The 20,149-nt window shown below is 51.0% G+C and overlaps 1 protein-coding gene and 1 long non-coding RNA gene across 2 annotated transcripts in view; one reads left to right on the top strand and one right to left on the bottom strand.

Annotated features, from left to right (window-relative positions):
- The window catches only part of TNRC18 (trinucleotide repeat containing 18), a 57,515-nt gene extending 38,859 nt beyond the window's left edge, over window positions 1-18,656 (top strand). The window contains 13 exon segments of the mRNA XM_054211392.1: window positions 4,771-5,010; window positions 7,389-7,831; window positions 8,661-8,825; window positions 9,682-9,823; window positions 10,287-10,404; window positions 10,687-10,762; window positions 11,143-11,251; window positions 12,191-12,307; window positions 12,580-12,744; window positions 13,217-14,511; window positions 14,857-15,093; window positions 15,569-15,643; window positions 16,185-18,656. Coding sequence (XP_054067367.1) covers window positions 4,771-5,010; window positions 7,389-7,831; window positions 8,661-8,825; window positions 9,682-9,823; window positions 10,287-10,404; window positions 10,687-10,762; window positions 11,143-11,251; window positions 12,191-12,307; window positions 12,580-12,744; window positions 13,217-14,511; window positions 14,857-15,093; window positions 15,569-15,643; window positions 16,185-16,391 — 3,389 coding nt within the window. The 3' untranslated portion in view covers window positions 16,392-18,656.
- LOC128913575 (uncharacterized) lies at window positions 18,500-20,000 on the bottom strand. The gene is made up of 2 exons (XR_008468012.1): window positions 19,870-20,000; window positions 18,500-19,279 (listed from the first exon to the last, which is right to left on the bottom strand). It is a non-coding gene; the product is annotated as an uncharacterized LOC128913575 (long non-coding RNA).
- Between the last annotated feature and the right edge of the window lie 149 nt (window positions 20,001-20,149).

The following is a 20,149-nucleotide window of genomic DNA, read 5'->3' as shown; positions in this document are numbered from 1 at the left end:
GTTTTTTCTCAGAAGCATTACTTGAAGGGATATTTGGGTAATAGGGTTTCTAATGGCTTTCCCTGATACTAAACCGATTAATAACCTCAGCTTTTCTAGAAGTGCTCGCTTTCTCCTTGCAGCTGCTTGACCAACCCTTTCACCCCTGCCCCTATCCATGATGCTTTGAATGTCTGTGTCGGTCTCTTGCATTTGCTCTCACGCTGCACTAAAGAAGCAAAGTGGTTGGCTGGTTGTAGGGCAGACACTTCTCAGCGAGGGTCACTAGCCATGAACCCGAACCTTGACCATTGTTATGTAGGTAGGCAAAATAACTTTTCTTTATGTCATCTGTCAGCCTCAGATGTTTCGGTGTTGCCTCCATGAATAATGACACGTAGCTCTTTGCATTCTCTTGGTTATTTTAATTCTGAAGATGATTGCTGTCTGCTTTTGACTTTCCGCTGTCCATGAAGAGTCTTGCATGGAAGGTTTGCTTGTGTGTATGTGTTTGAGGACTCCAGAAATGCTTTATTGTTTGCAGAACTTCCTTTGAAGAATCCCTTGACCCAGCAAAGGGGAGGATTTGCAGTTGGGTCCAAGATGGGAAGCCACGGCGCTGCCTGCAAAGGCTCTGCCGCTGTCCTTAAAGGCTTCTGGGCCACGATGCAGACTGTCCCAGTACCAGGGTAATTGGCTAGCCACGTCCCTGACAATGTCTATGTCAGAGGTAGGAGCAGCTGCAGGAAGAGCTGTTTTCGTCTGGTTTGAGTTAGAAGAGGTAGGGACACACACCTTTCTTGCAGAGCAAACGCCACGTTGCCATTCTGATAATGGGCAAAGCTTGTGGTTTTTCATCCAGTGACCTTGGAGAGGAAACTGCTAATGTGGGCCAAAGCCACATGGGACCTTTGAAAACTATCAGATAGGTAATACCATGAGCTTTCCAAGGCTGAAGACTAATACTTCCTCCTCCTCAATACTCTGTTTTACTTCAATAACTACTAAGAAACTAGTACCTTCTTCCCTGCTTTCCTTTTCCTGACTTGGAGGACGATTTTATCCCAGTAAAAAAAAACAGTAAGGAATAACTCCTTCCCTACACGGTCATTCCCATGTGATAGTTGTAATATTTTTAATTTTTATAAGTACTTCTGGAGTCAGCAGCACAGCACATATGGGGGGAAAAAAAATTCTTTCAATGATGAGAATTGGCTTGTTTGACAAAAAAAAAAAAAAAAAGGTAAAATCTTAAATTGGACATTCAAAAATAAGTAACCTCCAGAATTTGGACAGATCACACAAATGAGATGTCAATGACCCAATAGCTGTCTAAAGTCTGCCTGTACTTAGCCTGCTTTGTATGCTGTAGGCCTGCTTGGTGTTATGAGAAAATCATGCTGTTTTTTTTACAATGTGAAATGACTCTTTTTAAGTGTGTGTTTTTACTCCCCCCTTCCCAAGCCTTTCCTCTCCACATCCCCCTCAATCTGTCTTGTTACATCAGTCTTTAAAAACCAAATTGCTTAACCAATTTCTGTTCATCATTAACAAATCTTCATTTATTGCTCTCCTACAGTAAAATACCATGGCAGCTTAGCTGTTAAAAGCAAAGAGAAAGTTTAGTATTTTGAATTGGGTTTGGTTTTTAATTCAATGCAGGTAAAAATTTTAGAAAAAGAAAAGAAAAATCTTCGGCTCCGGTTTATCTGGCACCAGTAGCATTTAAATATGAATTCATTGTTTGTTTTGGCTGTAGAGTAGTATGTACATGTGTGGTTGCGTGTGTGGGTATATACACACATATACATGCTCTTAAAAATGTCAGTTAGAAAAGATATTTTAAACTTTGGATATTTTTCCCTTAAGCTTGTTCAGTGTTAACAGAACTAGTGTTGAAGGAAAAAATGATTTTTTTAAAATGTCTTTTTCCCCATTGTTAACTAAAAATCACCTTTTCAGGAGAAAAAATTGAGGCTTCAATTGTGTAAAGGCATCTGTGCATACTTCATTTTAAGCCCACACAGAATTTGGGTACCGTAGGAGTAAAATACAGGCATCACGAGGCTCTCCAAGAAGCCGTGCAGATGGCCATAGAGCACCAACAGCTTATTTGCCACCATGACCGTAAATTTGGGGACTTAGTTTAGAAGCACGTGGGTTTGGAGCAGAGCCCCAAATGTGTTCTTTTTGTTTGATTTTGTTAGTTTTTGTCCCGTGGAAAATCAGGAGCAGGGATTGTGCTGTGCATGTAGAGTGGAGTTAGCAAGATCTGCCCCTCACCATGAGAGGCGGAGGAGGATAGATCTGTGCTGTGAATGTGTTAAAATTTGTTTATTTTCAGGCGGAAAATTGAATCTCATGCAGATAAAAATATGAGTGTTTTGGTAAAAATGCTGACAAGAGACTATCTTCAGTTGTCTTTCCATAGTGCGACACCGTGTATTTGAAGGAGGTTAGAATAAGTGCCAGGTATGTTATTGTAGCGTACATTTTCTGCCACGTGAGTAATAGTCGCTTTCATCCTGGCTTTTAAATCTGTTTTACCTTGGTGCGTTTGAAATACCGTAGCTGCTGGGCACCCTTGTGCCCTCGCGCGTGCCGAGTCTTTAAGCGCCGAAGGAGCGGTGCTGCGTGTGCTCGGCGCAGCCCCTGGGCAGTCGCTGCGGCTGAGCCAAGGGTGCTGCGGGGGATTCGCGCGGGACAGGTCATGGAGGGATTTTCCTGCAGATTTTCCCCTTTTTTTTGGCCTGTTTTCCTCCCCAGTTGCTCAGTGAGCTTCTCTCGGCTCAGCTGGCTCTCTAGGTCTGGCATGAGGGGCGGCACAAGTTGATTTTTTAATTTTTTTTTTCTGGTTCTGCTGAGAATTACTGAATTTCGGAGCCAAATGGGATGCGTGGAGGGGGTCTCAATACCCCATGATGTGTCAGTGAACTCGGGCACAGTTTTGCTGCTTTTCAGGCAGGTGGTTTCTGCATCTCGGAATAGCTGAGTTCATCTGGATTTGTTTTCTTTTTGGCAAAACGTTGCAGAAAAACAGCATTTGTGCCCCTTTTTCTGGTAGGGGAAGGAATCTGATCCTAATTTGCTGCGCTTTTTTTTTTTTTTTGCATGTGGTTTTTATGCAAGGAGTGAGCAGGGCTGTGGATTTCTTGGTATTTACTGCAGGACTGTAGGTTTAGTAGCATTTTTGTATCACAGGAACCATCCTGAGCAACTGAAATGAGGAAGGGATTTTTATGCGGTTAAAAATTAGTATTCTGTGACTATCTGATGTATGCTACAGAGAAAAGCTCTCCTTGTTAGAAAAAAAAAAAAACCAAAAAGAAAAAAAACCACAATAGCTGGCCATTACTTCAGTTGATAAAACGTTGATGAGAACATCTTTTCTGATATTCCTGTTATTTCTAATGTCATGGAAAAATAACCCAAAGTGGAAAAATAACACTTGTGTTATTGTATAATTTTTTTTTGAACAACGAAGCGTTGAGGACGTTTTTGATCTATCCCAGAGGGCATACGTGAAAAGAAAAGGATTTTCGTGTTCATTCCAGCTCATTTTGAAGGGATCTGGTTTCTCATTTGGCTGGCTTTCAGAGGCAGGGATAACGGCTGGCGGGGAGCTGCCGAGTGGGCTCAGGCGGGGAGAGCAGGGCTCCTGCTAGCGGTGGAAATTTTCCATCCACCTTCATGATCCTACTTAAGCCCTCAATTTCAAGAGAAATGAAATATCTTTTCCAGACCCCACTTTTTGCAGTTAGATACATATATTTCTACGTGTTCATATATGTGTGTGTATATGTATGTGTGTGGTATACGTGCATTTGTGTAGTCACTCTCGCTCACCAGCGCTAACTGGATGAGATGCTGTTAAAATTAATTGCCTTTGAGCTGATGACAGGCTCTTGGGAAGGGCTGTAGGAAGGGAGGGGTGCCACTCTCAGAGCATCTACCCCCAAAATACCTGCTGTATGTATACACTGTAAAGGAAAACCCCAGCCTGCTGCTCTCTGCAGGTGTCAGCCGAGGCAGGTATCAAGGCGGATTTCTTTGCCGGAATTAGATTTTGGGCTGTGGGCAGCTCATCCTGCCTGTGCTGAGCTGGGCTTCTCTAGCCTGAGCTGTAGAGAGGGAAATGAAAGGCACGGAGAGTTTTGAGGCAGAGCGTTTAAACACTCCTTGTCTCCAACGCTACCTACACTTTCCCTCCTTATGCATTCCAAATCCATTGCTTTCAAATTATTATTTCCCTCCCCCTCTTTGCATTTTTGCCTCCTGCCCCTTCTCCTCTCTGTGTCCTCCTTGCCTCCCGCCATGGCGCAGGCTGATCTCTGGTATTCCCCTTCCATGCTGATCTCTGATTCTGATTACGCTAATGGATTTGTTATGGAGGAATAGGTGGTGGGCGGGAGGGGAATCCCACAGCTCCAAGGTTGGGATTTTCAAAGGAATTAAGCTTTTAATTCCTCCTGAAAGCTGCAGGGGTGCGTGGCGTCCTTTTCAAATCTCTGCCAACACCCTGCTCTTCCCTCCCTTGCCTTGAAGGGGTCCTCTTTGCCGTACCCTGTATTGCTGTGTCCTTCAAGGGTGGTGGTAGGCAGGGTGATAGCGGCTATATGGCTGCAAGGACACATATGTCCATGGCCAACATCTTCTGGCTCAGCTCATGGGTGGCTCAGTGCTACTTAGGTGAGCACAGAGAAGCAGGAGAGTTATCGGTTCGGGGTGGAAATGTGGCTGATACACAACTCCATGAGATTTGTAATGGGCTCCCTCTTTTCTGCGTGCTAGATTCTAGCTCAGAGGAAGAAGAGGAGGAGGATGAAGAGGAAGAGGAGGAAGCAGAGGACTATGGGACCGACGGCACCGACAGGCTTTCGTCACCTGCCCTTGACGAGAGTGGCCTGGGCCTTCTAGCAAGGTTTGCCGCCAGCGCAATGCCCAGTCCCATTGTCCCCCCTCCGCTTTCCATCATCCAGCTGGAGGCCAAGCAGAAGGCAAAGAAGAAGGAGGAGCGTCAGAGCCTGATGGGTGAGTTGCCTGGTTTAGGGTTGGTGCCATGGGGGCAAGGTGGAATGTTCAGGAGGTCCCAACTGTGCTGCAAGGGAGCAGGTTGTTATCCAGACACTGGCTTGCTCTTTCCTTGCTTTTGGCTGCTTGGTCCTGATGCTGAAGGCAGGGGGAACTGCCCAACAAGAAAACAAGAACCAGTCATGGATATGCAGCTGCAGCCATTGTTTCCCTAGGGGTAGTTGCCTGTGGCTTTCTCAAAGTTTCCTCTTTTCCTACCTGGCAAATCCTTTATAGTCATGCTGCAAAGGCAAGCAATGGGGTACTGTGTCCCCTTGGACACAGCGCTGAAGGCAATAAAGTGCTGTTGCATTTTAGGGAAGGAAGCGTGTGCTAAATGTAGCTGATCTTAGACACCCAAGAGAAGCAGAGAGACCCAAGCAGAAAAAAAACGCCTTCAGTCAGCCCATCCCATCAGCTTCCTTATAGAAACTGGCCAGAGAGTCTTGAAGCAAGCATTCCTTCCTCTGCTCATGTGTTTGCAGTGCCAGACCCTGTGTTTCTGTCCCCGTCTCTGTCTCAGTTTCAGTGTGTTACACATAATTGGAGTTTCGTTTCTTCCCCATCCTATGCCCTGCTGCACAAGTACCCGTTGGTGACATCGTTCCTGGTCAGACAGATCTATATGGGCTCCATTTATAAATTTTCTATTAATATTTATTAAGTGATAATGGAATTTATAGCTTGCTTCAGAATGGAAAATGATGTCTTCCTTGGGAGCCCGGCTTGTTTTAGCACTGTTTCCATGCTATATTAGGCTTTTGCCAACTTGTTCCAACAGCCTCTCTTAAGAATTTATCGTCTTGTAACCTGCCCTCCTTGAAACTGGAAGTGTCTAGAAATTGCCTCGTGCGGCAGTGAGAGAGGAGAAGGAGTGTTGTAATTTCCAGTGGGTTTTTCATTTCGAGCCTTGCCAGCTTTGATTTTGACAGGCTTGCTCTTTTTCTGCTCGTGCTGGGGCTGTCTCAGGGGAGGAGGTTTGGGTAGAAGATGAGAGCAGGTTCCTTCAGACTGAATTTACCCAGGAAAGTGAGTGTATTTGAGAAAGAAAGTCTGAGAGAGAAGATATGCTTGTGCCTCATACGTTTTCATTTCATTTTGTGAATTTTGTTCAGTGCTGTATGTCCTTTCTCAAGGGTCTTCTGCAAGCAGTGGTTATCACAGCGGGGACTGTTCACTGTTGGGCTTGAGAAGAGTTTCTGCCAAGCGAGGCCTGATTTCAGACCTTGTTGGTCTGAAGGCAGAGTCACGCAGATGTGTGTGCAGAGAGGGCAGATCCACAGCAGGTTGGAGGAGGGTACAAGAGAGACCTTTGGCTGATGCTTTTTTTTGGAAAAGGAGAACCAGGTTCTGCTGATGTTTCTACACATCTTCAGACGTGCTCTGCCATCCTAGGAGGTCCAGTGCCCTGGGAAATAAAAGTATTTAGAAAATCTGTGCTCAATCTCTTGTTCCAGCATAAACTCACTGCATGACCTTGGGCAAGTTTCCTCCTGGCTGTTTGTATCCCACTGATGACACAGTGCCTGTGCAGCCATATGGCTTTGCCTGCCTCCTGCCCATTTTGCTGGGTGTGTAGGTCCTGCCTCAGTTTCCCTTCTACCCCTGGAAATGTATGATCATGCTCTCCTTTATCAGATTCTGGGGAGGGAAACACTGAAGGTGGTGAACGTCTTGGCGTTATTACAATATTTCAGGCCTCTGGGTACTGCTGTGCCCGTAATGCTCAGCGGAGGCTGGCGTGAGGGGATTTCCATTTGCCACAGACAAAAGATCATTTGCCTCTCTTGACTTAAAGGCGATTACTGAGCCAATAAAAAGATCTGTGATGTCTGTTAGCCAATGGGAAGAAATAAGCTTGAAATACGGGTTTATTCAATTCGTTAAAGACATTGTTCTCCTGAAACGAAGGGAAGACCGGAGAGGACTCCCACGGGGAGGGGAGGAAGGCTCAGCTTGTGGGGTTTGTGCTTTACTCCAGCTAAGCAACTTCTTTTTGTGGAGAGGCAAATGTTAAGAGTATCTTTTCTCTTCACAGCTTCCCTGCAGGGTTTTGGTTGTGGGAGAAGGGAGAAAGTGGAGGCAGGGAATACACTGAACCACACTGCCTGGGTGGATGGGCTCTGGTTTGGGGTGGGAGAGACTTATTTTCAGGGAAGTCAGTGTTTTATGGGGTGAAAATGCAGATTTGAGGGATGGTGGGGATTGGGAAGGGGAACAAGCAAGGGCTCTGTTGAACAGGCACGACATCTCCCACGGAGCCCAAAAGCTTCCAGCAGGATGTGTCCCATCCTGGCTCAGCCAGGGCTTTGACTGATGGTTGAATCTTTTGCACCTAGGGACAGAGTTTGAATATACCGACTCGGAGAGCGAAATCAAGATCAGGAAGAAGTCACCCTCAGGGCTGCTGCGGGGAAAGAAGGGGCCACTGGAGGCAAGCAGCATCCCACCAAGCCAGGCCCCCAGCAGCCTCGACTCCGGATCTGGAAGTGCTGACAAGGCCAAGCTTGGGTCTGAGAAAGGCCGTAAGCTGAAGAAATTCAAGTCTCCCAAGGACTTGAGCTTTGAGTTTGGGCTGGAGGCCAGCGATGATGACCTGTGGAACCGGCGCCGGAGCGAGCGGATCTTCCTTCATGATGCCACCACTTCCTCGGCCATGCTGACTCCCGTGGCGCCTGCCAGCTCCACTCCTGTCTCCAAGCCTGGACGCTGTGGCAAGGGGGCACCTATGAGCCCCAAAAAGGAGGGCAGCAAGGGGAAGGAGAGGAAAGAGCTAAGCAAGGTGAGGAATGCGCTGGCAGAATTGGTGTGGGACCCCTAGGAGCTGAGGGTGAGGGGAGGGTGATTAACTTCGCTTGGGCAGAGGAGATTGAGTCCTGTCTCAGCGGTTGCCCCAGTGCTCTTTGGATGGCCCTTGTCACCCTTGCCAACCCCACATACACCTGGAGGAGCTGTCAGGCTTGGATCTGACTTGCAGGGGGTAAAAGCCTGTTATGTTTGAACAGGGCAGGTTACTTTTGTCACCCTCCATGTCCCAAATCCATCCTGCTTGGATTGGCCAGAGTGGATATGCTGCATTAAAACATCTGTGAAATCTCTCTCCCGCTCTCTGCATGGCCTTATCCGCTTGCTGAGCTGTGGCCCCCCCATGCTGGCCTCCAAAGCTGTTCACCTGGTGTCTTCTGAGAGCTCGCTCTGGCTGGTGGTGGCAGTGATCTCTGGGTTGCTGGCCGTTCATTTTGGCTGGAAGCTTGGCTCCCTCCTGCTCCGGTTCAGTTCATGGCAGCGTTATGGAGGAGTACTGATTGTGGCGAGAGTTAGACAAGTTAGCTGTGACACGAGGCCAGCTAGGATCTTCTTCGAGCTCTTTGGGGGAAGATTTGATGGGCAGGAATTGGTCTCCAGGGTAATGAAAGCTCTTCCCAAAACATGTGAAGCCCGAAAACAGAGCTGGGAGATGTAGGATGTGGTCCGGTCAGTGAACTAACTGCTGGCTGAAAGTCATCCTACCTGTGCACAGCCTGCCTTGCTCCACCTTTCGCCTCTCCGTGGGCCTAGATCTTTACCAGTCCTCTCCTTACTGATTAGGAGTGTTTTCTTTTTATTTTTAGCAGCGGAAGAAGGGTAAAGAAACACCATGCTGCTCCTCCTCCTCCTCCATGTCTCCTCCTGGCATCCCTAGCTCCCCATCTGATGTTCGTGTCAGCCTGGCAAATGCCCTGGGCTCTACCAAGAAGAGCAAAGCCAAGGTGAAAGCCAAGGAGGTGAAAAAAGAGGTGAGGGGGCTGGTTCTAGTCCGGGTGAATGAGTAGGTTGCTGGCAGAGCCCTGCTCTTTTCCTGCACTGTTGCAGCGTGAGGGAGGGAAAACAGACATGCAGGTTTTGCTGGGCGTGCTACTGGCAGAATGCTGGTTTGAGAAGCCTAAAATCCAAGGAAGACTATCAGGTACCTGCTGCTACCATCTGGTGTTCGTTTGCCTTTGTCCCCCAAATTAATGAGCAGGCAGAATTTTCTCTAAGGCTGCCACAGGGTGGAGAGAGAGCCTTTATGGATAGCAAGGACCAAGGAGATGGTGACGGAGTTGCCTTGCTCAGCACTGGGTGAGCCAGGTCACAAGTGGTTTCTGCTCCATTGCTGTAGCCTGTCTTCTCTCGTAACACACATTACTGTATCTACTCACATGATTTCTGAGTGTAAGGCTTATGGTTGGTGTGTAACAGCAAGAAATGGCTCATGGGGCTTTGAGAAGAAATAGGAACAGTGCCTGCTGCCTGTTTAGTGAAGACAGGGGCTTGGGATCACTGTGCAGAGGGATGGTGGATGCAGAGCAGAACTACAGCTGTCTGCTCCGCAGCATCTCTCCTAACCTCCAGGAGTGCGATGTGGCTAGGATGTATGAAATAGCTTTTGGTCAGCTGTCAGTGATGCTTGGGAATAAACTCAGAAAAACAAAGGTCTTTGTTCAACCAAAAAGCAAGTTTGGGTACACTCACTTAACTCTCTGTGTGATTAACGTTGCTGAGGATGGACACAAGTTTGTCCCAGTACCCTCAGGTTATTTGTTGCTGGAGGAAGGTGAGATGGGATCAGCCTGTTGTCATCCAGCTGACATGCTGCTTGCTCTCCTGCAGAACCGAGGGAAAGGAGGAGCTGTCAGCAAGCTCATGGAGAGCATGGCAGCAGAGGAGGATTTTGAACCCAACCAAGACAGCAGCTTCTCAGAGGATGAGAACATCCCACTGAGCATGCTGGTCGAGCGACCGCCCACACCAGGTGAGAGCAGGGGGGGCTGGGGACCTCGTTGTACAGGTAGAAGAGCTGGGCAAGTTTTCCAGAGCTGCTCGGAGGAGATTGTACTGCTTTCACACATTCCTCATCCAACGCCATGAGTCCTTGGGGTGGAGATACCACTTTTCCAGTCAGTTTGGATTGCCGAAAACAACCTTGTCAGAGTGGCCCACTGCGACAGCTAGATGAAGTCCAGTCTCTGAGCTGCCCTGTTTTCATTTACTGGTATATTATTGTTACTAAGAGGGGGGGACTTTTTACTGTTACCAAGAGGGCAAATTTCCTCTGCCAGGAGCTAGCCAGAGAGAGCGCACCCTTTCTGCAAGGGCCTTACAGGCCTTTTCCTAGGGGAGGGTGATGATGGGAGTATGAGATTTCTTTCTCCCCTTGCAGTCACTTTTTCATGTATGGTGCTCTCTAATCCTTGTCTTGCTCCAACACCTCACAGCTCCCCGCTCCTGCATAATTGACAAGGATGAGCTGAAAGACGGTCTGCGTGTCCTCATCCCCATGGATGACAAGCTGCTCTATGCCGGGCATGTCAAGACGGTGCATTCACCAGACATGTGAGTTGAGGGGCTGCCGTATCCACCTGGGCTCTGCCAATGAATGGGGATGTAGCTGATACAGGGATGGATCTGGGGGTTGTGTAGAGCTGGCTGGAAAGAGACTGACAGTCTGGCAGGGAGGGAAGGAGAGTTCACTGTGCTTTATCAGTGCTGAGGAAAATCCAATTACCTCTCATTAAATGCTGCCAACTAAATTGGTGGTAGGGCTCAGAGGGAGGTGTTAGCTCGTCAGGGTGATGTCTTCCACGTGCCGTGTCTGACTGGGCCTTTGTGTTTCAGATACCGTGTGGTGGTGGAAGGCGAGAGGGGAAACCGTCCCCACATTTACTGTCTGGAGCAGCTCTTGCAGGAAGCGGTATGTGAGGCCAAAGGGTGGCTGTTCTTGGTGCCTGAGCCCTGTTTTGGGGTGGAGGAGGCTAGCTGGAAGCTTCCCCCTCGCCCAGCTGGGACTGCAGGCGTGCTCTGATCCTGCCTCCGTGACCAGTCTGGGCCAAGCTCCCCTTGGTGTGGATCACTGCCCAGTAGCTGAGCTCTCCCCCTGGCAGTGGGCACTAGGCCTGTGTGCCAGCAGGGGTAGTCCTTCACATTGCCCTGTGAGCAGACAGGAAGCCATTTCCCAGCAGGGAAACTGTCCCTTGCTTTCTCCAGAGCAGCTTTGCTACACACCAGGTGTGGTGGGATGGTCTGTGCTGGTACCAAGAACATCAGTAATTGCCTTCCTCTTGCCCTGAGCAGATCATTGATGTGAAACCACCTTCAGTGCGATTCCTGCCCGAGGGCACGAGGATTGCAGCCTACTGGAGCCAGCAGTACCGCTGCCTCTACCCAGGGACAGTTGTCCGAGGTAAGGCCACCCTGGCTGCTCTGCACTGTGAACCAGGGATGTCTCAGTCCTGTGTGTCCCGAGGGATGTCAGGCTTGTCTGGGGAAACCCTGAGGTCTGCTGTGAGTGTCCTGGAGATGAGAGACTGGCCCATTCCTCTCCTCCAGGTCATGCCCAACTCAGTCATGATGCTGGTTTAGTAACATCCTGTTGGTCCAGGAGATGTGCTCTCGTAGGAAGTGGTCTGAGCAAGTACCAGGGAAATTGAACACTTCAAAAAGTCAGAATTAATTCCAGCCCCGGCACCAAAGATTTCTGAGGTTGTAGAGGTTTCTAAATCACCTGCACACTCGTAGCTCTGACAGATCAACACCCCCTTCTGGTCCCATTAAAAAGCCAGGGAAGAGCCCTGGACAATTCTGCCATGGCTGTTCTTGCTTTTGGGCTGTTGGTCACATTACATGTGTGAAAAGGAAGAATTTCTTATGAGTTACAGACCAATGATGCTGATGCAAGAAGGGAGGGTGGGAGCACAGCTTATTTCTCCTGGAGAGAGAGTGAAAAGCAACAGTTTGTGATTGCTGAGAGTAGTTACAAAATGCAGGTAAAAAAAAAAAAAGAAAGAAAAAGATACTGCAGTGAAAACAGAGAAGTGAATTTCTGCAAGAATAGAGAAAAATAGGGGAAAGAGGTGGGAAGTCAGACTGGAATAGTTGTTATGTTCTGGAGCAGTGCTGTTGACTGGGAGATGTTACACTGTGTGGGCTGGTTCAGTATTATCAGGGACTTACCATTGCAGAGCGAGCCTCTGTGCTCTCCCTGCACAGCCTGGGAGAGATGGGAATGGGATGCTTTGGAGCTGGTGCAGGATCCTTGTCTTCCCCCATGTCCCCACTTCCCTGACAAAGGGTTTATACTCTTTTTGTTCCTAATCCCATCTTCTGCTCCCCCATCCCACAGGAGCCCTGGATCTGGAGGAAGATGGTGATCTCATCACAGTAGAGTTTGATGATGGCGACACGGGACGTATCCCACTGTCTCACATTCGGCTTCTCCCGCCTGACTACAAGATCCAGTGTGAGTCTGGCTGTTCAGTTTTTTGCATGACGCTTCCCACTACGAAATGTAGGGAGTTTCCGGCCACCTGCCTCTTGAGATTTTGGGCTGAGTTCACAGACTTTCAATTAGGAAGATTGCACTGTCAGTTAGGGACTTGCAGAGCTGGGGTGGGATGTAACCCATAGGGAAAAAGGCCCAGTCAGTCCCTATTGCAGAATTGGTAGGGATATGTTGCCTGTATCGCATCTCTGGTTTATGTGTTATTTGACCATCTCTTTGACCTCTTCCAGGTGCTGAGCCTTCCCCAGCCCTTTTGGTGCCCAGCACCAAGCGCCGTAGCCGTAAATCCAGCAAAGACACTGGAGAAGTAAAAGAGGGAGCTACGCTGGGGTCAGAGGAGCCCGTGTCAAAGGGCAAAGGGCGAGGGAGAAAGCCAAGCGTCAAGGCAAAAGCTGGTAAGTTGTCACCACTGCCAGACCTGGAGTTGAGAGAGTCCTTGCACAGTTGCTCACCATTCTCCTCAAGTTAGAGCTGTTGCTTGGGGCAAGGTTTGGAGGGGAATGGATGCACTTCATCCATTCATCAGCTCGCTCTGCTGTGGCTACAGTTTGCAAGAGGCTGGCTCAGAAGCCAGCCTGCACTGCGAGAGCCTCCTTCTGTCACTCAGTGTTCCAGAGCAGGGTCCCTTTTTCAGCTGAGCATCTCAGCAGCCATCAGTAGGGCCAAAGATGCAGGAGATCTGTAGTTTGGTTCCCCTGTGTTGAAGCAGCATCGCTGGGTGTTGCCTATCAGCTGCTCATGGGCGCTGGCATCAGACCAGGCTGTTCAGTGAGCAGGGAGGACCTGTGCCCCTTTGGGGTTGTCTGAGCTAAAAAGTACCCATCTGGGTGGATACCATCATGCCTTTGTGTTTCTTCCCCTCTGCAGAAGAGGCCTCCTTGCCAGAAGAGAAGGATCAGGTTGAGCCTTCACCTGTTGCCTCTTCAGTCCCAGAGAAGCCAGCCTGCTTGGGCAAGGCAAGCATGAAGGGGTCGCGAAAATCGCAACCGCTGCCGACTGGAGGCTCTCCTGCCCCCACAGAGGAAAAGCGGTCAAAAGCCAGCAAAATGAAGATCTCCACTAAGCTGCATAGCCCCCCACAACCCACTTACCAGCCTGCTGTGTTTGGCAGCATCCTCGGCACAGAGCCCTACAGCGACCTCCCGGGGACGCTGGCGGCCTTCGGCTCCAGCGATGCTTCAGCGTCGAAAGCCAAGGCCAAGAAAGGGCGGCCCACGGAAGAGACGCAGGAGTTTGGCACCATTGTCAAGGCTCAGAGGAAGCATGACAATGAAATCCTGATCAAGCTGGACCATGAGGGCGTGATGTCTCCAAAGACAAAGAAGATGAAGGAGGCGATGAGGATGCTGGAGGACTCAAACCTGGCCAGTCGCAGAGACAGCAAGAGTCTGTTGGGCCTGGGCTATTCCCCTGCAGTGGGTGCGGAGGGCAAGCAGAAATCTTCCCGAGCCAAAGCAGCTGAGGGGGACCCTTCCCCTGCCAGCTTCGGAGGAAAGTTCGATGGCTCAGTGGAAAGCCTCACTGCTTCGAAGGACCAGGAAGAAAAGGCGGCAGCTCCAGCAGCCGTGGAGGAGTCCGAGAGCAACAGCAGCGACAGCAGCTCAGAGTCGGAGGGGGAAGAGGAGGCTGAGAAGAACCAAGGGGAAGCCCAGGACAGCAGCTCGGCCAGCTCAAGAGCATCCACCCCTCTCTCTTCCTCCAACTCCTCCTCCTCTTCCTCATCTAGCAGCAGCTCCTCTTCATCCTCTTCTTCCTCATCTTCCTCGGCCTCATCGACCTCTTCTTCATCGAGCTCCAGCTCTTCTTCCTCCTCCACTACGGATGAAGACTCATCCTGTAGCTCTGACGACGAAGTAGCTGAGGCCCAGCCAAGTTCCTCAGTGCAGCAAACCCTCCCACCCAAGCAAACCAAGCAGGCAGGGAAATCCCGTGCGTCCTCCCACCCCCAGAGCCAGAAACAGCCGGCGCAGCAGCCGGTGCAACAGCCGGCACCACAGCAGAGCGGCAACAAGAGCAGGCCCAAAAAACGCGAGGGCATCCACCTGCCCACCACCAAGGAGCTGGCCAAGCGCCAGCGACTGCCGTCGGTGGAGAACAGGCCCAAGATTGCTGCTTTCCTCCCCGCACGGCAGCTGTGGAAGTGGTTTGGGAAACCCACACAGGTAAACAGAGCCTTTCCCACCACTCCATACGGCTCTGCTCTTGCGTTTGCCTTGTGATGCTTCTTGCCTATGTGCTTTCCCTTCTGCCGGGGTGGTGAAACTCTGATGGCATGGTGTGTCTCTGGCCAAGGTCTCCAGTTTGCAAGGAGATCGCGGTTGGCCTTCCCTATGTCTGGGGGAGCCATCCTGCGTGGCGTGTCCCTCTGCCCTGTTTCTCGTGGGAATGATGCCTGTGGACGCTGTGCCAACAGTGAAGGGCGGGATGCGGGACAGAGCAAGCCGTGGTGGTGGTGGGTAAACCCGGGCAATCCCTGGCTGCTCACCTGTGTGATCCTCTCTTGGCAGAGACGAGGAATGAAAGGGAAGGCCAGGAAGCTCTTCTACAAGGCCATCGTTCGGGGCAAAGAGATAATCCGCATAGGAGACTGTGCGGTCTTCCTCTCAGCCGGCCGCCCCAACCTGCCCTACATTGGCCGGATCCAGAGCATGTGGGAGTCGTGGGGGAACAACATGGTGGTCCGAGTCAAATGGTTTTATCACCCAGAAGAAACCAACCCTGGGAAGAAACTCAATGAAGGCAAGGTAGGCTGGTGGTCTTTGCTGAGAGGGCTGCAAAGCTGCTTGGTCCCTTTTTTCCCACAAGGATGAGGAAAGCATCCTTGGCTCAGTTTGTTACTGGTACTGTAACAGGTGTGGTCCCATCATTTCTTGTTGCGGGGGCTGCCTGTGGTGTGGACAAGCCTGGTGTTTACACCTTGAGCAGGGAAAGGGTGGGTTTTATAGTGTTAGAAAAGACTTTTCCGTTGGTCCAAAAAGAGTATCAAGAGCCAGATCAGGTCTTTTTATGGTGTAAAAACGACTGGCCTGGTGCTCAGAAACGCTGGATTTTGCTCCTCTGTGCAGTGTGGTTTACAGCAGGCTCTTAGTATTTATTACCAGTAGCTGTGTACGGGGGTTGCGGTTGTGAAGGCGTGTGTGGTGGGCAGGAGGTGGTAGCATGGAAAAACAACTCATTCACCTGCTTTTCGTTTCTCTTTTCTTTTCCTCTTGGGCGCAGCGCTGGGATCAGAAGTCGGGCAGGAGTCTGTCCACAGCTTTGCAGGCATCCAACCAGAGGAAGGACTTTATGGAGGTTGGTGAGGTTGAGGGAGGGCTGGGAAGGGGACGCTGGGGACCCCATAACGAATGCTGCTGGGGCACTGCCCCCTGAACTTCTCTGGCTCTTGCTTTTTGCCTCATCTGCTGAGCCCACAGCGCCCAAGACTTCAGATGGGTGTTTCTGGGAGGAGGGGAGTAGCTGCAGGTGCTGGGTGTTGGGAGGAACAGAGAGCTGGTATCCGGCACTCGTCTTTGCGTTTGCATCCATGAAGTGAGGATGACAAATTCCTGGCCTCCGTATTCCCCTGTCCATGTGCTGCAGCGTTCACATTGGTGGGAGCTGAGTGGAAGCGAGGGCTCGGGTTTAGTACATAGGACAGATTGTGTCCACGCTGCCCGTGGGCCCGTGCAGATTCCCAGCGTCCCCCAGTGGGGAGTTCTGCTTGAGTGTGAGCACAAGCCCGGGGCAGTTGCGATGGACATTTTTCCTGCATATTGAAGATGATGCTGTAAATGCTGTGAGATCTAATTGTTCCTTTTCTTTCCGTCTCCCTCCTTCTGTTCCTGTAATGCAGCGAGCCCTCTACCAGTCCTCTCACGTGGATGAAAACGATGTCCAGACCATCTCACACAAGTGTCTTGTTGTTGGTCTGGATCAATATGAGCAGATGCTAAAGACGAAGAAATACCAAGACAGTGAGGACCTCTACTACCTTGCTGGGACCTATGAGCCCACTACGGGCATGATCTTCAACACCGACGGGGTCCCTGTCATCTGCTGACTGCCCAGGGGACACGTGCCACCCCCTGGGAAGGGACGGGACAAACCTGAGGACGTGCCTGTTCAGACGACATGATTGTTTCTTTCAATGCTCATGACTTCTGTGTCACACTACAGACAGGAGAGCGCGAGAGACACAAGGAGGAAGGAGAGGGCTGAAGAAAGGGATTGGGGGAGCAGTTACAGGACTTGAGGAAGATGCCCTTGGGTGATGGTGGTGTTTGAACCCCAAGGCTCTTCTGGAAGTGGCTTTAAGTAAGGTGACACTTGGCCAACTTCTCCCTTCCTCCTTTTGGTCCAGGAAAGCACATGGGTCTCATGATCATTTCACCAGCGGGACCCCCCCCCAGCAGGAGGGATCCCTTTTGTGTCATTTGCCCCCATCAGTAACTCGGAAGCTGCCTGTACGTGGAAGGACACCCGCTAGCCTTCTGCGTACGCTCCTCTCCGTCCTTATATTCCCTTTCCTGCTTAGTTTCGCATGACCCTTTAGGAAGGACAGGGTGAAAGAGAAAGGAGATGAGTCTCTCTCAGCGCCTCGTCTCGATCCTCTCAGCGCCTTTTTACGGTTCCCTTTCCCTGGAGGCCCGTGGCCGGCAGCGTGGAGCATGGCAGAGCTGGCCCCAGCACGGAGATGGCAGAAGAGGTCCTCCAGGCTGGCAGGAGCTGTGTGGAAGATGAGCCAACATCCAGACTGGGATGCTGCCTTCCCCCTGCCTTGAACAAACGGTCTGAACCCACCTGCCCCATCCCTCCGCATCCCTCCTGCCCTGAAAAGGTGCTGGGGGGAGCAAGTGCATGGTGATGGGGTGACACTTGGCGAACAAAGAACTCGTCTTGGAGCGTGCAGTGAAGGAGGGCAGAAAATAATTGGGAAAAGCTGCTGCTCGGTGCTTGGAGCAGAGGAGACCACAGGCCATTGGATTTTGGCATCCCTCACCCAGCTTTACCGCCCATGATTTGCCTGAGCAGAGACGTGGAGCTGCTGGGAAGCCCTCGCCCCTCATTTGAAGGGAAGGGGGATAGAGCGTGAAGCCCGGCCATGCCTGCCTGCGGCGACTCCACAGCCAGAGCCCCACTGCCACCTTGGGCTTGGGGAGGGGACCGTTCAGCTTGCTCCATCCAGCCGGCCAACCTCCCCATGGCTCCCGGAGAGCCGCCGCCATCGTCTGCTCCCTCCCTCTGCGGAGCTGACCCACCGTCTCGCTCCCGCTGGCCACACGCCGGACCCGTGGTGTCACCGCTGCCGCAGCAGCAGGGTTGCACCCGGCCGCAGGGGACACCAGAGGAGAACCACGCAACGATGCACCATCCTTGCACTTAAAACACACACACACACACACAAAAAAAAAAAAAAACAAACAAAAAACAACTCCAAGAGACGCACTGATCTTTGCAACTACCAACTCGCACTACAGATTGCTAGGACGCGGAGCGGGGCCCGGCTCGGCCGGGAGCGACGGCCCAGGCTCCGGTGGGGAGACGCTTAAGGACAGATTGGAAACTATCCGCCCTGGTATCGGCTGCGTACCAGAGACTGGAGGCCGGGGCTCAGGGGAGGGGGACACCCCTGCGAATTTACCCCTCGTCCTTTAAACGAACCACATGGTGCTGAGCTCGTACCATCTCCACCCCGGGCCGCCGGCGCCTCGGATAGTCACGGTTCTAGCCTGTACAGTTTTAATGTACCAAAAGACTCTTTAGCCCTCCTGTATTATAAGTCTTTAAATGGATTCAACTTTTTAATTATAAATATAAATATAAATATATATATATAAATATAAACTTTTTAAAACTGTGAAAAAAATTATGAAATTATAAAAAAAAAAGAAAAAAAAAACCAACGACAGAAATGAACACAGTCTGACGTTTAGAATATTATTTTTTATTTCCTGTTGGATTGTGATTGTAAATGATCTGGGAACAGGCACACCCCCCACGCTCAAAGTGTACTGTACTTCTAGAAGCAAATTGTGTGAGCATATTTTAAAGAGCGAGAGAGAGAGCGCGCGAGAGAGATTTTATGCTAATGTTAAATAGAAAGCACTTAAAACCCACTGCCTTCTATGGAACACAAGGATATTTCAGACAATCGAGAGGAAAGGAGAGCCAGGTTTTTGTCTTTTTTTTTTTTTTGTTGTTTTGTTTTGTTTATGTTTTGTTTAAAACAATTTTTTTGGCATTCTGTTTGTTGGAGAACTCTGTGTGATCTTTTTTCATAAAAAAAAAAAAAAAATTAATTGAAAAAAAGCAACCCAACGAAGCATCTTTCTTTGTCTCGCTTGTCTTGACTGCGGGGTTTTTCTCCCCTTGGTGACAACGGTCGCGTTTTGGCTCAGCTTCTGCCTGGAGTTCGGGGAAAGACCCGACCCAGGCGCCGTGTGGCTCTTAGGGAGCCCCCGTCCATCCAACAGTCCCCCTGTGGGGTGGCACCGACGGACAGGATGGGACCCTGCAGTGAAGGTCTTTGCTCGCTGGGGCCCGTGGGGCAGGAGGTGTGACTTCTTCCCTTGCAGCCACGGTCACGGTGACTCCTGAGCCCTGTGGGGCTGATGTGTTGAGGCTGAAAGGCTGGATTTGCTCTTTTTGGTGTGAGCTGTGGTTCAACCAGCCGGGGGCTTGGTAGGGCGAGACCCTCTGGTGCTGGTGGGGCTGGGTCGGGGGTGCCAAGCCTGGTGCTCGCTGCCTCCTGCTCCCACCACCTCCAGCCCTTGGGCTTCGCTTCCATGGGAGGTGGCACCTGCCGACTCCAGGCACAATGAGGTCCCGAAAAGCAGCAGCTTCTGGTGGTGGCACCTTCTCCAGATGGTTGCTGCCCTCAAAGGTGTTGCACTTCAGCAGTGGTTTGCAGGCTGGCAGGTGTTCGATGGGACCCAGTGACAAATCCAGCTGCCCCAGGTGACAGAGGGGACCCTGGCGATGGGGAGCAGCACAAGGGACACCCCAAAGCCCCACAGGACAGGCAGCTGGTGTCACCCCGTGTGCGTTTGCCAGCCCAGCCCACACCAGCAGCCGAGTGCCTGCAGTGCCAGGGCTGTGCCAGTGTCACAGCTAAGGACCCGCCATCGCTGCAAAGACGTTTCATCTGGCATCGGCTTCATTTATGTCCCTTGCAATAAAAGCCTGAAGCTCAGCAATGGCTTGTGGGTGGCATCCACAGGGCTGTGGCCTCAAGACCCTTCCTCAGGACATCAGGATCCCCCCCCCCCCTCTGCCCCACTGCAGCCGGGAGAGGGAGGTGATGGGGCAGACCCACAGTGTGGGGCAGGGGAGGCAAGACCCTGACTCTCTCGCAGTTGGTGGGGGGGGCAAAAAAAAGGACACAACCAGAAAAAAAGGTTGATTTGTTTGTTTTTTTGTTTGTTTTTTTTTCTTTTTGCCAGCCAGCAGAAGGGAGTTGGGTCTTTTACACAGCGATTGGTGTTTGGGGAGGGATCGTGATTTCAAGCCATTCTGCAGCACCGGCAATCGAGACCCACCTTCCCAGAGCCTCCGGGGCCTGAAGGAGCAGTTCCTTCATCTCTTGCTCCTCGTCTTCCTCACCGGCCCTCCATCACCCTCCTCCCCAGCGGTGGTCCTGTTCCCCCTGGGATTTGGCAGTAGTTTCTTCCACCTGGCAATGGCTTGGCTCAAACAGGAGAACATACCCCCCCCTCCCCCCCCTCCCCACTGAAGAGCTGCACATCGCTGATGGGGAGCCCCCCAAGAACAACGGGACCATCCCCTGGGCTGGGGGGGCGGTGTGTCATCCCAAGAATT

This window comes from Rissa tridactyla, chromosome 8 (genome assembly GCF_028500815.1).
Source record: "Rissa tridactyla isolate bRisTri1 chromosome 8, bRisTri1.patW.cur.20221130, whole genome shotgun sequence".
In the NCBI taxonomy this organism is placed as follows: Eukaryota; Metazoa; Chordata; class Aves; order Charadriiformes; family Laridae; genus Rissa; species Rissa tridactyla.
Note: the sequence above shows the minus strand (reverse complement) of the source record. Positions and strands in the feature narration are given on the sequence as shown.